The sequence below is a fragment of the Otolemur garnettii genome, unplaced genomic scaffold (assembly GCF_000181295.1).
Source record: "Otolemur garnettii isolate 467f Iridium unplaced genomic scaffold, OtoGar3 scaffold00014, whole genome shotgun sequence".
NCBI classification, from domain to species: Eukaryota; Metazoa; Chordata; class Mammalia; order Primates; family Galagidae; genus Otolemur; species Otolemur garnettii.
Window position 1 is genome coordinate 4,406,357 of NW_003852409.1, and position 18,348 is coordinate 4,424,704.

The 18,348-nt window shown below is 39.9% G+C and overlaps 1 protein-coding gene across 3 annotated transcripts in view; it reads left to right on the forward strand.

Annotated features, from left to right (window-relative positions):
* The window catches only part of NR4A3 (nuclear receptor subfamily 4 group A member 3), a 40,868-nt gene that overhangs the window by 9,774 nt on the left and 12,746 nt on the right, over nt 1-18,348 (forward strand). For all 3 annotated transcript variants that reach the window (XM_003785168.1, XM_012802356.1, XM_023510534.1), the window contains 4 exons: nt 1,125-1,254; nt 1,725-1,897; nt 13,859-14,058; nt 17,091-17,269. In XM_003785168.1, the coding sequence (XP_003785216.1) occupies nt 1,125-1,254; nt 1,725-1,897; nt 13,859-14,058; nt 17,091-17,269 (682 nt within the window). The remainder of the gene's footprint in view (nt 1-1,124; nt 1,255-1,724; nt 1,898-13,858; nt 14,059-17,090; nt 17,270-18,348) is intronic.

Sequence of the window (18,348 nt, forward strand, 5' to 3'; positions counted from 1 at the left end):
GGAAGTAAAGAAGAGGTTGAAAGCAAATCTGGTCTTTTGGATACAAAATAGATCCAAAAGCCCAAGTTACCTGAATTTTCTTTTTTAATGCAGCCCAGGCTTCCCAAATAAATTTCAGATCTCTGCTCTATTTGGGGTTGTATAGATACAGGCAATTTCTGAAATTCACCGTAAGTGGTAGAAGATCCATTTGGACAAATGTTTTCCATTTTTTACAAAAACAAGCATTCTTTTAAATTTAGAACATAAAATATGTTTAATCTTTCCATGTGTCATTTCAAAATTATATGGATTCTGAGAAATACAACCTTGTTTTTATATCCAGGCCCAAGTTTTATGATGTGTCTTTTATAGTATGGTTATTTTGGTGTCTATGTCAATAATCATTTATGAAATAACCTATTAATGGGAATTTTCACTGAAAATATATGGCTCTCATACTTCTTTCTATCATTCTTTTTTGTCCTTTGGATTTTTTTTTCTTTCTTTCTTGGATGTGATAGTGATTTTCAGAGTCCCATTTTATGGTATTGCCTTCAAAGATATGCTTTAAAGATGAAATTAAACTGCAGAGGCTGATTCAGTGTGTTTCTTTTTTGCATTAAAACACTGTTTCCTGTATATTTTAACCAGGCAAATCCTGATTTTGCTTTTTATGATTTCATCTCTATTGGGGAGCAAAGCTAGTTACTGTGATATTTGACTTACAATAGTGATAGCAAACAAAGTACATCCCAGATAATTTTGATTTTATTTTAATAAGGTCAGCAATAATCAGGGGAGTGGAACAAGTAGAAAATTGTTCCCAAAGGGATATTAAAAGTGGAGATAATCTAATTCTCCAAGGTATGATATGTTGACCCGGTAATTTCAGATATGATTTTATCATTCAGAGTTGGGTGTCTCCTGAGACTTGCTTCAGAACAATCCAAGATGATTTTCATTGTCAGCAGCTAACACTAATAAAATTGTTTTTCCTGCAGGCTAGCGTGTTAGGAAATTAAATTTATCGAATTATACGAATTGCACTGTCGCCTTTCACATTGTAATTAAAATACATCTTGTCAGGTTCTACCTCTTTCCAGAAACTATTAGTTGACTATCTCTGTATTGTATTTTCTCAGAGAACAGTGCAGAAAAATGCAAAATATGTTTGCCTGGCAAATAAAAACTGCCCAGTAGACAAGAGACGTCGAAACCGGTGTCAGTACTGTCGATTCCAGAAGTGTCTCAGTGTCGGAATGGTTAAAGAAGGTATGGATCTAATGCTTTTTACTGGTTTGTTTATACATATTTTCAGAAATCACTGCAAAAGAATGTTAATATTTACATTGGGATAGTGAATTCTCCTAGTTCCTCTTTCCTTTCAACATTTTATTTTTATGGCATATATTTGCATTTAAAAATAACTAAGGACTATTTATTCTAATTTATCAAAATTGATAAGAGAGCTTATATACATACATCTGTGTTCTATTTAAGGAAGAGATTTTTAGGGCTAATCCATTACCAAATGTAAGTATGGGGTGGCTTTTATGCTGCTTGTTTCAACTCTCATTAAATCATTATATGAATATTCTATCTGAATATTCTAAACTATTGCCACTTTCAAATGGTTGTTGTTAGTCATTGCTCAACTGTAACGGGTTTTGATTCTTTTTTATGATTTATGGCTATTCATAACATAAACTTTGAAGATTGTTTTCTTTCTGTTTGGGCATCAGTTGTCCGTACAGACAGTCTGAAAGGGAGGAGAGGTCGTCTGCCTTCCAAACCAAAGAGCCCATTACAACAGGAACCTTCTCAGCCCTCTCCACCTTCTCCTCCGATCTGTATGATGAATGCCCTGGTACGAGCTTTAACAGACTCAACACCCAGAGATCTTGATTATTCCAGAGTAAGTTTTATGATTTCCTGCTTCCAAACCAATGTTCAGTGTCTGTATTCATGGTACTAGTAATAAGAGTTGATTAAATGACTCTGTGCCTGGCATTGTGCTTGACAGTTTTTGTACCTCTTCTATATTTGTTGCTTCATTTAGCAATTCAGTGCATCCGTTGCACCAAATGATTTTTGCCTTATTGAATCTCTAAATGCCTTAACAAATGACCCTGACAGTGCTGCACCTGTCATACCCATTGTTGCAGGATTCCTGTTGTGCCAATGAAAATCTGCACAGGTGAACTACAATTTGTAGATTTCTCTCCCGGCCTAGACAAAGTGACTACTGTTTTTTTTTTTTCTTATTGTGATTAAACTATCTGGGTGAACCTCAAGTTATTCTTAAGTGGTTTACCCAAAACGTTGGCATTGATTGATCTACTGCTTATTCAGAGGGATTATACCATGATGGGTATAATCATGAGAGGAGTGAGCTCTGGCCTTGACATCAGGAGATGTCAGGAGGACTGAGATGGAAGCCCACCTCTGCGTCATCTTGCCTGTGTCACCTGGCTGCTGCTCTCCACTCATCCCTGCAGTGGAAAAGATTACAGTATTTAACCTCAGAGTGTGTTTTGAACATCAGCCACACAAGAGTGACGATTGTGAATATGTTTTGAATACCATAAATGATTACTGATTGGTTAGGTCAACCAAAAACATGTCAATATTTTTATTTCATATGGGATATAGTAAAATCCCAACAATTTGAACTCTGAAAATTCCTTCAAAATTTAGGTAATACCAAGAAGACCCATGAGAAAGGATTTTTTGAGCAAATGTGTAAACAGAACTGGAAAGCAGATTTTTAAAAGGGCTAGTAAAGCATCTCCTAGTAAAACAGGGTCTCAGTGAAGAGGGAAGGGATGGGGAAAGGATTGTAATTATTGAGCAATTTTTACATGCTAGATATTGTGGTACATTGTCTCATTTATTCCTTTAAACCACCACAGACTTTAGGGATCATTATCCCCACTCAAACATAAGAAAACTTCGAAGTACAACTTGCACACAGATGAAGCAGTACCAGTCCAGGGGTCCCCATTTGGTTGGTTGATCTGACTTGGCAGCTCTTACCAGCTTGCCTTCCCCAGGTCTAATCAGCATTTCAGGCTTCTGGTTAAATGACTGGCAAAGTGTGAGTGTGTCTCTGCTAGTACCCTCCTTTTAGGTTGCAGTGTTGACAGAAATGATTGGTGTACCTGCTGTGATCCTCTTCCCCTCATCCCCAGTCCTCATTATAGGCTGTGAAGCCTCCTCTCTGCACCTGATCACAAGACATCAAATGAGAAGCATGGTAGATCCTTAGCACCAAAGGTTGAGGACTCTTATTCTGATTACAAGTAGAGTCTCTTGACTAAAGTCAAGTCTCAAATAATAGTGTAATGCATAGAATAATGTCAGTGAGTGAGAGCTTAGGCTTTGGAATCACGCAGGCATAGATAAAAATCCCAGCCCCATCATTTTACTAGTTAGGTGACCGTAAGCAATTGATTAAACCTTTTAATGCCTCAGTGTCTTCATCTGTGTTATGGGATAATAATAATATCCACTTCCTGGTGTTGTTTGTGAAGATTAAATATTATGATACTTGTCAAAGCTTTAGCACAGATAACTCGTATGTTACCTCTTCAACCAAATTTTCTTACTCTGCCATTTGTTGAATGCACTAATGAGTGTGAACGTTACACAGTCAGGTACCTGCAGTAACACTATTAAGGTAAGTGTTATGCTCTCAGTTTCATAGATGAGGAAATTAGAACTGGGAGATGCTAAAGAGCTGACTTACCCCAAGGTCATGTGCATCAGAGATAGAATTAGGAGCCAACTGTATTGGACCCAAAGTCTGTGCTCCTAAATACCAAACTTCACTGCCTCTCTGGTTTTAGTGAGAGAGGGTGCTAGAAAAGCATTTAGGAACGAAGGCTTCTTTCTCCCTGAGGCACCCTGCCCCCTCCTTATGCAATTTATCTGAATTAATGAAGCTTCTAGATACGGCCTAGATCTCAACGCTTTGACATTGTTCTAGGGCAGCAGTTCTCAACCTGTGGGTTGCAACCCCTTTGGGGATCGAACAACCCTTTCACAGGGGTCACCTAAGACTGTCCTGCATATCAGATATTTAAATTGTGATTCATAACAGTAGCAAAATTACAGTTATGAAGTAGCAACAAAAATAATTTTATGGTTGAGGGTCACTACAACATGAGGAACTATATTAAAGGATCACAGCATTAGGAAGGTTGAGAACCTCTGTTCTAGGGCAATAGAAAGCACTATTGGCCAGTTCAGAGAGTTTTAGGCCCCAAATGTGATTTTTGGCCCCAAATTATTTAATTATCATTCTACACGGCCTAATTAGTCATTCAGTGACAAACCCTCCCCAGCACTTTGAGTTGTCCCAGCTGGGAACTGTCTCCACACTGAAAAATCAATCCAGTGTGTTTGCTTGCCTCTGCACCATCCAGTCTGTAAGTCTAGTGTCGTCATCCTCATCAACAAACATTTATCCAATTTAATTGTTAGCTTTGTCCAAAATAGCAGATTGACCATGCCAGAGTCTGGGTCACATTGATACCACCTTTGGGGCCTGGCTCAATTTTGCAAAGCATATTTATTTTAATTGCATTGTTTTGGAATCAGGTTGAATCTTATAGCTTGGATTCTCCTGCTTTTAGATAGCTTTACAAAATTATCAAAAATTGGACCCAAATCAACTAAATTAAAAGACTTTTTAAAAAATACAGTGAGTTTTCATCAAAAACTTGGATGAAGGCATAGGAGCATGCTGATCACATTTGCAGATGACAGAAAGCTGGGAGGGATCGCTAATATGATGGATGTCAGTATCAACATTCAGAGTGATCTCGACAGGTTGGAACAGGAAGGGCTAAAACCATCATGAAGAAAGTTAACAAAAATAAATGTGAAGCTCAGCATTTAGAATTTTAAAAAAATGGGAGAGCCTTGGCTTGTCAGTGGTTCATGTTAAGAAGATCTTAGGCATTTGTTCCATACACACTCAATATGAACCAACAAAGTACGTGTGTCGTGGAAGAAAGGGATGCAGAATTACCTTAGGCTGCAATAGTAGAAGTATGGGACCGGGACCAGGTTGGTGATGATCCCATGGACTCTGTCCTGTCAGACCACACTTCAAAGATTGAGTCCAGTTCCAAGCTGGGATTTAAGAGGGATATGGATACACTGTTTCTAGAAACTTGTGAGGGATGTTTGGGGGAAATGGAAATATGTAGACAAGAAGGAAGAAGATTTCATAGGATTAGGTCACTCTTTTGCCCTGGGGCAAAAGAATAGTTGCTCCCAAGGACAGATCTAGAGGGAGAAAGAGGAGGACCTCTTCCAGTTCACTCTGATGACAAGTCTTGGCCGTACTACCTCCTGTGGAAGTGTGAGTCCATCAACACAAAAAGTAATTAAGGAGAACAGTAACAGGATTCCTCACAAGGGGAAAAGTTATTTGGGATGACAGTGAGTCCCTTCCAACTCTAAGATTTTATGATTCTGAGATTTACTTTATTGCCCCTAAATGCAAGTGCTTATGTACATATACATATAAGAATATGTGCTTTGGGGCGGCACCTGTGGCTCAAAGGAGTAGGGCGCTGGCCCCATATACCGGAGGTGGTGGGTTCAAACCTGGCCCCGGCCAAAAACTGCAAAAAAAAAAAAAAAAAAGTTATAAGAATGTGTGCTTTTAATTAACTTCGTATTTAACAAAATTGAACTTGCTTTGTTCCGTAGCAAAATATTAGCACATAAAATGAATGAGACAAAGTACATTTATAGAATGCCTACTGTAAGCCAGGTACCATCACATATAGTACATTCTTTTTTGTTGTTTTTACTGATATATCATAGTTGTACACATTTTGGGGGCACATCTGATATCTTGATACATGTATACAATTTGTAATGATCAAATTAGGATAATTAGGGTATGTATCACCTCAAACATTTATCTTTCCTTTGTGTTGAAAACATTACAATTCTTCCAGTTACCTTCAAATATACAATAAATTATTGTTAGCTATGCTTTCCCTGCTATCCTATCAAATACTAGAACTTAATCTTTCTAACTGTATTTTTGTACCTATTAACCACCTTCTCTTTACCCACCTGTCCTCCCTTTCCTTCCCAGCCTCTGGCAACTATCTGCTCTCTAGCTTCATGAGACCCACTCTTTGGCTGTCACATACTAGTGAAAACATGTGATATTTGTCTTTCCCTGCCTGGTTAATTTTGTTTAACATAACACCCATGGATGTTGCTGAAATGACAGTATTTCATTTGTTTGTGGCTGAATAATATTCCATTGTGGGTATACCAGATTTTTTATTTATTTATCTATTTATGGATACTTAGGGTGAGTCCATATCTAGGCCATTGTGAATTGTGCTGCAATAAACAGGGGAGTGCAGATATCTTCTTTGATAAACTGATTTCCTTTCTTTTGCTCATATACCCAGCAGTGGGATTGCTGGGTCATATGTTAGTTTTAGTTTTAGTTTTCTCAGGCGTCCACAATATTCGTGCTACTTTACATTCCCACTGACAGTATACAAGGGTTCCCCTTTCTCTGCATCTTTGCCAGCATTTGTTTGGGGGGGTGGGGTTTGGTCTTTTTTATAATAGCCACTCTAACTGGAATGACATCTCATTGTGGTTTATAGTTAAATTTCCCTGATAATTAATAATGTTGTGCATTTTTATATATACATGTTGGTCTTTTAGAGAAACATGTCTTCTCTAGAGAAATATTTATTTAGGCCTTTTGCCCTCTTTAAAAATGGATTATTTGGGTTTTGCTATTGAGTCGAGTTCCTTATATATTTTGGTTTTTAATTTTTTTCTTTTTTTTAATTAAATCATAGCTGTGTACATTAATGCAATCATGGGGTACAATGTGCTGATTTTATATACAATTTGAAATGTGTTCATCAAACTGTTTAGCATAGCCTTCACGGCATTTTCTTAGTTATTGTGTTAAGACATGTATATTCTATACCTAGTAAATTTCACATGTACCCTTGTAAGATGCACCGTAGGTGTCATCCCACCAATTACCCGCCCTCCACCTATCCTCTCCCCTCCTCTCCCTCTCCCTTTTCCCCTTCTTTTTGGGCTACAATTGGGTTATAGCTTTCATATGAAAGCTATACATTGGTTTCATAGTAGGGCTGAGTACATTGCCTTGTTGGATTGACAGTTTGCAAATATTTTTTCCCATTCTATAGGTTGTCACTTCACTTTAATTATTTCCTTTGGATACCATCACATATATTCTTACATAATTTCACTTAAATTTCCAGCTTTGTGTAATATAATTTATGGTTTGAGTGATTTTTTAAGATTGCCATTTGTTAAAATTCAATTTTCATAATGCCTTGCCCCTTAAATTTTTTTTTGTTTGTTTGTTTTTTTGCAATTTTTGGCCTGGACCTAGGTTTGAACCCACCACCTCTGGCATATGGGGCCAGTGCCCCACTCCTTTAAGCCACAGGCACCACCCCCCTTAAAGTTTTATATTTACAAATTCATAGAACTGAAGGTGACCATTAATCCAACCCTATATTTCCAGAGAAATAAAGTTAAGGCTTACAGGAGTTAACTGGCTTGCCTGAGGTCAGGGGCTGGGCTAGGACAAGATCCAAATCTCATCACTCAAAGTAATATGTTTCTATTTCATCATATTGCCACTTCTATTTAAGGGCAATTTACTAGGTTTTTTAAAAAAATAAAAGCTTGGTTAGATTTTTTAAATTACAATAATGGTAATATGTATGTATCCATTGTTTTTTTAAAAGGTAAACTATTTGGAAGTGCATAAAATGAAAAACAGACGTTTCCTCTTCATGTATACCTGTCTGATTCCACTCCTTAGCAGTAACCAGTGTTAATATTTAGCGAGAATCCATATTTATTACATTCTAAATAAGAATTTGCCCTGTCAGGTTTGAGTCAGAAAGTTGTTTTCACCCATACAATGTATTAACCATGCCCACTTCCCCAGCAAATAAGGTCAATAGAAAATGGAGACAATGTGTTGCCAGCCCAGTATGTTTTAATTTTCATGTATTAGCCTATGTGCCTTTAAGGTAGGAACCGAACAGTTTTCTCCCTATTTGTTGAAAGTGGAGGCGGAGGGGTTCTGTTCCAAGTCACTGAAGGAATGAGTATTTTAGAAGCCAGAAAAAGAGCTCCTGGGCTGTGTGAGACGTTCCTGGCTCTGGGACTTCACCTCTCCTTTGGCCCAAGCTTCTTTCCCTCAAAAGTGAGCTCAGATCATTGTAGAGTGCAGTCAAAACATGTCACGTTTGATTTGTCTCTCCTCAAATTGTTGCTATTCTCTGCCCTACAGTTGCTTTTAATTTAGCAATACAAGTATATATAGATACTGGGCTTGGCTTCAGAACCTGCATAATTACTAATGAGAAAATATACTTCATGTCCTCATTAGTTGGTCATTTCAAGTAGTTTCTGAATGTGTTCTGGTAGTCAGTGCCACTTAGTGTAGTAAACACAAGAAATGCTACTCAGAGAAAACCAAGCAACAGCAAATGGCATTTAAATATGTTAACAAAGATAGCCCAAGAAACAATGTGGCTAACACATGTTGGACCTACAAAGTAGGCAGCATGAAGACTGTAAAAAGAGTTGTTTCATGAAGCTTCTTAAAAGACTTCCCAAATTGTTGCCAGTTCACTAGGTGATTTCAGGCCAGTTCCTGCCCCTCTGTGGGCCATAGTTTCCTCATCTGAATATTGGAGAGATTGGACTAAATGTGTTCCCAGGATCCCTTTCTGCCTTCTCATTCTCAGACTTTCTGTTTTACCTAACCTAATTTCAGTAGGGGTACAGATCAGCATCTCCCAAAGCCTGGTGCCCAAATTCCCACTACCAGAAAGAATTATGAGTAATCGTTTAAAATGCAGGTTTGCAGCTCAGACCCAGACCACAGTAAGATTTGGGAACTATCAGTATAGTTTAATAACAATTCCATCTTAATGTGAATTTTCCAGCTTTGCTTGGGGCTGGGGAAGGATGAGCAATGAGATATAAATTTTCCAGAAAGTAAGTAACAAATATTTATTGAATGGCTGGTGGATGTCAGGTGCTGTTCTAGGGCAGTAGACACACTGTTGAACAAGACGAGTTCCAGTGGATACACTGTTGAAGAAGACCAGTTCCTCTCCTCATGCAACTTACACTCCAATGAAGGAGGAATAAAGTAAACATATATACAGGTATACATACAAAATAGTGTACAATATTAAATTGCACATAAACTTTCTGGCCACCCTCTATATATGTAAACCTATATATAAAGTAAAATGTATTTGCATTGATGCTACTAGTAGGAGGAGAAGAGTCTTCTGGTTTAGGTTTTTTATTTTGGGGGGGGAGGGAGCATGGAGTTAGACTACAAAAGAAAAAATTGGAGGGGAATATATTCACTGCCAATTTTTTAAAATGTCACTTTTTAAAGTGTAAGAACCTAGGAATATGTATACATAGTTTGACTCATAGAATGATCATATTTATAATTTTTAGAGATATGAAGACCCAGAGAAATGGGGAAGAAAAACATGTCCTTAGGCTATGTTTCAGCCAGGGCTGAAAGTGAGATAGAGAAAATACAGCTTCCATGGTGCTATTAAAACCTCATGTTGATCATTTTTTAGGGTCAGTGTTCTCTGAGGGTCTCACTTAATTCCTATACAAATAACTTACTTTAGACCTAGGCTGTTGTTGAAGCCTGACCTGTATGGCGATGCTATTGCCATAAGGGATGTGCAGACTCCCTTTAGTTTAAATAATATCCATTACTGTTTTTTGCAACTCTAAATCCTTATTCTAGATGGTTAGAAGAAATCTTCATTAGGTATTGGCTGTTAGAATATAATATTGTGTCTTTGACTAGTGGGAAAGCCAGAGTATTGATGGATCAATGATCTGTATAGGCTGAAAAGAAAATTAGCATAAACAGGAAAAAAAATTATTAAAAAAAATATTTTTATATTTTGCCTATGTCCAATTGGCATGGTTGATTAAAAAAACAGTCCAAGGATGGGTGGAGGGAGAGTAATTGGTGGGACCACACCTACGGTGCATCTTACAAGGGTACATGTGAAATTTAGTAGTTGTAGAATATAAATGTCTTAACACAATAACTAAGAAAATGCTGTGAAGGCGATGTTAACCAGTTTGATGAAGACATTTCAAATTGTATATAAAACCAGCACATTGTACCCCATGATTGCATTATTGTACACAGTTATGATTTAATTTTTTAAAAAAGTCCACATTTTCCCCTGTTGAATCCCAAACCTATCTAGCAATGTAAGGGAGCATAGTAATAGAACTGGGGGTCCGTTTCTTCCAATTTCAGATCCAGTATTCTAACCTGCTAAGCAAGGCAGAGAAGGAATCTAAATGTTGTGTTCCATTTCATTAAATCTTATGTCCAATAGAGGAGTTTTTCTTTTCCTCCAGAATTGGATGCTGACCCTCCAGTCACCCCCAAGATACTGGTGGCTCAGGCTGAATCCAGTTTGGCTCCAGAATTCTGGGACTTGGACCAGAACATTGCAGGTGAAGCCCAGAGGATCTGGCTGGAGTCTGGCAAGCCGGGCTGGCTGACGTTCCTCCTTACTGGGCTCCATCAGAGAAAAGTACACACACAGGGTAGGCAGGGACTTCATTTCCTAGTGTGCAAGAGGCATGAAATGTGAGCCCAGCAGGGGCAGAGGACCCTCTGCGAAAGCTGTGCGCTCTGGTGGGTTCTGAAAAATACTGGAAGAGAGATTGTCGAGTTGTGAGCCCTGGTTTCAGGGAGGTCAATGCAGAAGGGAGCAGTTAGATCATGTTCTCTCCATTTAACCCACTGTTTTAAAACAAAATAATGCTGGGTCAGTGTCAAGTGTAGGCAGAAACATTGAACCTGGTGTGGTTTAGCAACATTTAAAATCACTGACTGCAGGCGGCGCCTATGGCTCAGTGAATAGGGCGCTGGCCTCATATACTGAGGGTGTCGGGTTCAAACCCAGCCCAGACAAACTGCAACAAAAAATAGCCAGGCATTGTGGTGGGCACCTGTAGTCCCAGCTACTCGGGAGGCTGAGGCAAAAGAATCGCCTAAGCCCAAGAGCTGGAGGTTGCTGTGAGATGTGATACCATAGCACTCTACCGAGGGCAATAAAGTGGGACTCTGTCTCTTAAAAAAAAAAAAAAAATCACTGACTGCAAGAGTCAGAAGGGATTTAAGGACTCAGCAAGTGTATGTGATTGCTGTTTCAGAGACAGAAACAGACCCAGGATAAGTGACTTGTCTCGAGCTGTGCAGCAAGTCAGTGCCAGAGTCTGGACAAGGACCCCACGACCTGCTCTCCTCTACTCCATATTACCACTCGCTTGGGAGTTTCACATGGAGCGCTATCAATTTTTAAAAGAGAGATCTGTCCTGAATTGCATCCTGCCCTTGGAGAGCCTAAATCTATAGAATTAGATTCATAATTAAGGAGAAAGTAAAAAAAAAAAAAAAAACTTTTTTTCTACTTTTTCCCATTAAGAGTGTATGTATAGCATAGTGGAAGGTATCTTTGACCCGAGATCATGCCACTATCTTTGAATAGCCTTGGGAAAGAGAACTGCTTTCCTTGTTCTGGATTTTGCTCCCATGATCTTACATCACTGAGTATTCAGGGCTCAGAAAATCAGGGCTGGAAAATAGAAACCTTCAGTGTCAACCAATTTCCTCATTTTGTAAAAACAGAAGCTGAGAGATGGTGATAGTTGCAGGTATTCTTACTGTTCTCAGTATCATCACTGTCATCGTTCTTTAACTGTGTTCTATTTCACATGTTATCAAATTTCATCATCACAACAGAATCTTGAAGAAAATATTATTTTCTTCATTTTACAGAGGAGAAACTGAAGCTCAGAAAAGTGAAATAACACTGCAGTATTTCACAAATTAAGGGCCAGAGCAAAACTGGAATTAGAAGTAGGTGGGCTCTTTGTCTGATGCTTCTTTAATTACTTCATACGGCTTCTTGGGAAAACACAAAACCCAAAAAAGACCAAATTAAAACAAGTGCTTCGTGTCCTCTCACCTAGGTAGCTCTGCAGTAAACACCTAGCTACTTACTGGCTGCTTCTCTCCAGCCAGGTTAGGGTATGTGGCAAACCTAAACATTCCCTGACTATTCTTTCATTAAAAAATATTCAACTTTTAGTTCTTGAGGGCCAATTATGTGCCAGTCACTGTGCTCTTGACAGAAACATAGGGCCAATGAATACATCCCTCAAGAACTCCAATTAGAAAAAAGCAAAATGCTTTTTAAAGATTTCAAAAACTACCCCCCAGGCTACCAAGCAGTCACATCAGACACACTCAGACCCAGGAGGGGTAGGACTTGAAATCACAGGGCTGGTTTAAGTCCTGGCTGTACCACTGCTGTTTATGTAAATAGGAAAACTCTCTTGGCTTCTCTGAGCTTCAGTTTTCTCATTTGTAAAATAAAGATTAAAATCTCTGCTCCATGAGGATCAGTTGAGAGGAGGGATGCAGAATCACACACTGTGTTAATGTGAAGGAAATGATGTGCATATTTACATGAGCCTTTCTGCATATCTCTTAAATCTCTGTGTTGTTGGTTATACCTTGATAATTATCCCACTGTATCAGTCTTCCTGTCTGAAGCAGAACAGTTTTTTCTCCAGTGGTTAAAAAAAAAAAAAAAATCCCTGGATCTACCAGAATATCCAAAAGCTGGGTAGAGACTTTATTCCCACTGTGCCCTTCTTCTCTTGGGACTCTGTCTAGATCAGTCCTGTCCAATAGCTCTTTCTTCAGTGATTCAAATGTTCTGCACCATCATCGGCTATTGAGCACCTGATATGTGGCTAGTATAACAGAAGACTGAGTCTTAAATTTTATTTATTTTTCATTAATTTAAGTATCCGTAAGTCTTGAGTCGGATAACACACAGCTTCCTCGGTTCTGCTAAAGAGACCTCCTGTCCCACCACTTCCTGGTTTGTTTTATCTCACAGAAATCCCTCAACAGCAAGCAAAAATCATTCTTTTTCCTGTTGGCTGATCCTACGAGTCTCTAATTGAAGTGCTTATGAGAATCACCTAATAGGGAATTGAGTCTGAACCACACTTGCAGTCTTGACTATGCACTGTAATCATATGGGGAGTTAAAAACACTCCCCATATGATTGCAGAGTCCTACCCCCAGAGATTCTAATTTAATTGATCTGAGGTGGGCCCTAGGCTCCAGAAATTTTAAAAGGACCTGATAGTCCTGAAGTCTGGCAGGCCTAGCCCCAGATTTTCTAATTTAGTAGGTCTAGGGTGGGGCCTGAGATGGTCATTTCTAGCTCATATCTGAGTATTGCTGATACTGGTAGTCTGGAGACCACACTTTGAGAACCACTGGGTTAATTTATCATCTTGTTGGGAGACAACTGTGCTGCAGTAGAACCAGCAGATCCTGAAAATCCACAAGGACACAAACCCTTGGGGCAGGAGTTCTCAGTTGGGTAGCCTTTGGAATCACTGGAGAAGCTTTTAAAATTTCTCCAAGGGCCCACCTCAGATCAATTAAATGAGAATCTCTAGGGGTAGGACTTTGCAATCATATGGGGAGTGTTTTTTAACTCCCCATATGATTACACTGCAAAGTCAAGACTGAACAGCACAGCACTATTGACTGATAAAATTTGCTCTAAATATATCACGGGCCCATCATGAGAATCAGATGAGATTGTGCATGGGAAAGGGTTTTGGCAACTGTAGGACCTAAAAGCAAAAATTTAGTATTGATAGGCTTAGAAGAGCCAATTTGCAAATGGTATTATACTAATGTCTCTGGTTTGCTTCCTAGTACTGTCCCACTGACCAGGCCAGTGCAGGCACAGACGCTGAGCACGTGCAACAGTTCTACAACCTTCTGACAGCATCCATTGATGTATCCAGAAGCTGGGCAGAAAAGATTCCGGGATTTACTGATCTCCCCAAAGAAGATCAGACATTACTTATAGAATCAGCCTTTTTGGAGCTGTTTGTCCTCAGACTTTCCATCAGGTAATTACTATTATTTTTTCTTCCCTCAGTCTACTCCTTCCTTTGAAGAAGTTTGAAACCTTCTGTCTTTGCAACTGAGTCATCAGGGAAAGGTTTGCTCAAGAAGCAAATATGAAATATGATCAGAAATATTAAAAGCTGAGCAATGCAAAATGGAAAGAGCATTGGACTGGCAGCCAGGACCCCTGGGTTCCAGGCCCAGGTTCAATATGGACTTGCCGGAAGGCAGGTTACTTGCCTCACCACAGACTCAATTCCCTCCTTTTTAGAATGAGGAGATTGGGATTGGGTTGATCTCTGAAGTCCCTTGCAACTCCAATGTTCTATGATTTTTGGAAAGACTCTCACAGCATGGAAGGTATTTCCTGGGAGTAAAGACAGTAGAACCTCTGCAAGTTGACCCCCCCAGGGACTGTAACACACTGGTCCACATAAGGAGCTTGGCCTCCTATACTGATACATACAGTGTTGCATGTCCAGTCTCTAAAAATCAGGTCAGTTTAAGGAGGTGGTCAACGGTGGGAGGTTCTACTGTACTTGCTGTGGCACATTGCATTTAACTCCCAGGTTTCTGTCTAACAAATTACTGTTCTACCTGATGGGGTGCTATAGAGTCCCCACAGCTTCTTCACCCCCAGTGTTTACTCCCAGAGAACAGCTGCTGGATCAAAAGATTTGGTCCAATATACTCAGTGATATTAAACACAAAAAGGAAGTGATTTTTCAAAAAGCTAGAATCTGAGATCTAAGCTCTTCTCATAAATTCCACATGTAGCTTTTGAAGAAAACTGTATTTATTACTGTTTTCATTTTCACACATAGCATGTTTAATTTCATCTTCCTTGCTTCCTTTCCGTTATATATTTTTAGGAGATGGTACTAACATTGCACCAAATATTATAGGAAAACTCATCGTTTTTCCCTCTTTCTCTTCTTACCACTCCCTTCCCAGTTTCATACTGTGTTAGCAGAAAATCCTGTTCCAAGTGCAGGTTCTCATGCCTCATTCCCAGCTATTTTGATTTGCTAGGCCTTGGGGAAAGTCCAGAAGTCTGCATTTTTAACTCATATGCTTTGGTGATTCTGATGCCAATGGTCTGAGGTCAACTTTTTTTTTTTTTTTTGAGATAGTATCTCATGCCATTGCCCCAGAGTTGAATGCCATAGTGTCATAGCTCACAGCAACCTCAAACTCTTGGCCTCAGGTGATTTTGTTGCCTCAGCCTCCCAAGTTGCTAGGACTCCAGGCACCCAGCACAACACCCAGCTAGTTTTAGAGATGGGGTCTCATTCTGGCTTAGGTGGTTAAAGATTGAATAATTCTGTCCTGTGTGTGCTCTCTGGGGGGCAGGGGGGATCCATGGGAAAGACAGAGATGGACTACAACTAGGGTACCAATAATTAGCTTAACTTATAGCCAGTCCAGTGTACACCGGAGATGAGCCAGTGATGTGACTGTCATCTCTTAGGCACACAGCACAGGAATAAGTAGACAGCATACTCCATGTAGGCCAGCACTTACACGTCTTATTCACAAAGTTTCCTCCAGTGCCTGTCTTCAAGAATGACACATGCTTGTTGCTCAGTCAATACTTGCTGAATGAAGAAATGAATAAACCTGTTTATCTGAGAAGCAAAGTTACAGAGATATTGCCTTGTGAATACACTAGGCCAAGATAGATAAATATGTGTCATAAGATTTGAAAGTTAAAGGAAAGCTAAGATTAAAGTAAGGACCGCATAGAATTCAGAATTAGTCACACCTAATAACTTGTTGAATCCTCCTGTGTACTGGCCACCATGCATGGGCTTTCTAATCCTTAATGTATGTATGTATGTATTTTTGAGACAGAGTCTCACTTTGTCACCCTTGGTAGTGACCCCTAGTATCCCCTAGCTCCCAGAAACTTCAAACTGTTTGGCTCAAGTGATTCTCTTGCCTCAGCCTCCTAAGTAGCTGGGACTACAGGCGCTCGCCACAACACCTGGCTATTTTTACAGGCAGGGTTTCACTTTTGCCCAGGCTAGTCTTGAGCTCGGGCCATTTACCTGGCTTGACCTTCCAGAGTGCTAGGAACTAATCCTTTATTTAATTCTCTCCATCTTAGGAGGTGCAATTTTAAGGAGGCAGCAATTGGAATTCCTGTTTTATAAATAAGGAATAGGAAGTCCAGTGAGATTAAAGGAGTGTCCAGGGCCACACCACTAATTGGTGACATCTAGCTGAAAGTTCCAGGGTGCCTTTCATGAACAAAGAATGGGATGATTATGTACATAATATAAATGATCAGGGAAGGTTTAGAAATAGGCCTCTGCAGCTCTACTGAGAAGGACCTGGGTACAGGGGCTCATGGCTATAATTGCAGCTACTCTGGAGGCTGAGGTTAGAGGACCTCTAGAGAACCCAGGAATTAGAGTTTGAGGCTAGCCTAGGCAACATAATGAGACCCTATGTCTTTAAGAAAAAGATAATACAAAATAAAAACTTGTTTTACATTAGGCCACATTTTACTATGTAATTAACTTTTGGCACTTGCAAGGACTTTGGGTTTTAAGAGTCTGCACAATGGAAATGCAGTGTCTAGCCTCAGACCTTAGAGGTTTTTAACACTTAAGAAAATGAAAATCAAGCCCTCATTCCAGAGCCCTGAAGAACATCTCATATTCATTGCAGACTGAGGCAGTGCATTAGGCTCCTTTCACCTCTGTAGTCAGTGAGTGCCTGCTCCTCGATGTCTTGTCCCAGGGCAAGCCAGCAACTGAATCCCATTCTAGTAAAAGACAGCAGGTGCCACAGCCCCATCTTCCTCTGGGTTGATCCTTACCAAGGACAGAGAGATGGTGCTGATTGTTTATCCCCAAGAACATAGTCTTAGTCTTTGCAGATGTCTGAACATGCTTCACAGAGCTGTGGTGGTTCCAGACCACTGCCCTGTGACTATCTGGGTACCTGTGTGTCATGATGTTACCATGCTGGACAGACTGAACAGACCCATTTAATGTATCTATTCTCCTCATTCCCTGCCCCCCAGGTCAAACACTGCTGAAGATAAGTTTGTGTTCTGCAATGGACTTGTCCTGCATCGACTTCAGTGCCTTCGTGGATTTGGGGAGTGGCTCGACTCTATTAAAGACTTTTCCTTAAATTTGCAGAGCCTGAACCTTGATATCCAAGCCTTAGCCTGCCTGTCAGCACTGAGCATGATCACAGGTAAGCACCACCTTGCCAAAACCACATCCTGGAGTCTCTCCTTTCCTTTGTTAAGGAAATGCTGGCCCAGTCACCACTTTCCTGAAATCTGCTAAGTTTAACCCAGTTTAAACAAAGAAATATGCATCTATGATTTGTCATGAACTTCTAGGAAAGAGGATCCCTAGTCTATTGGGTTACCATTGTCAACAAACCCAAGGTATAAAAATCTAACTTTTCACTGGAGCTCTGTTGACAGTTGGACTGGCTGCTTCAGGGCTATTTTGCAAAGGTTTTGCAAAGATAATTACCTTAACCAGCCCGTTCCTGTGGGACAGAGGTGATGAGTTGTCCCCTCTCCCCAGTCATTGGCTAGTGATCCAATAAAACCAAAGAACTACAGGCATATAAAACACAACTTGCTTTAATAACTTTGATTAGCAAAAGACAGAGAAAAAGAGATACTTGTAAAAAGCCAAAGTGGCTCAACTGAACAGTTTTCGAAAGTTAAAAAACAAAGTATAAAACATAATAACATATTCAATTTCTATATTATGCCTCTCTCTCTGTCTCTGCCTTTCTATCTTTTGGGAGCTGAACGATCCCAAGGCAGGATGATCAGAAGGCATGATGAGCAAGAAAAAGAATACATCTGCCTGCGGCTTCAGAGGCCCCAGCCCAGCTCCCTTTGCTCCTTCATACCTTCTGAGTTTCTCGTGAGATCCTGTCATTTTCAGTCAGACTGGGGTTAGAGGAGGCAGTGACAAAGGCAGAGGAGGCCAGCCAGGCCTGGGGCTCATCCCTATCCCTTTGATCAGATGCAAGTGCAGGACTTGCTTGCATATGACCAAAAGATGGACTGAGGGCTGAAGTTCCCATGTGATGGATTCTTGGCTGATGATGGGTTTCCAGAAGACCAAACGCGTCCTCTAGTACAGATGCCCCCCTTCGTTCTGCTTCATCAGACATATGCATTGCTTTGCCCACGCATCGTTTACTTGCATCTTCTTGGGCCACATCCCATAACTAAAGCAAGATCTGTCTGTACACCATGGAGTCTAGGCTGGTTTATCATTTGACAGTCTGCATGAAGGCAAAGA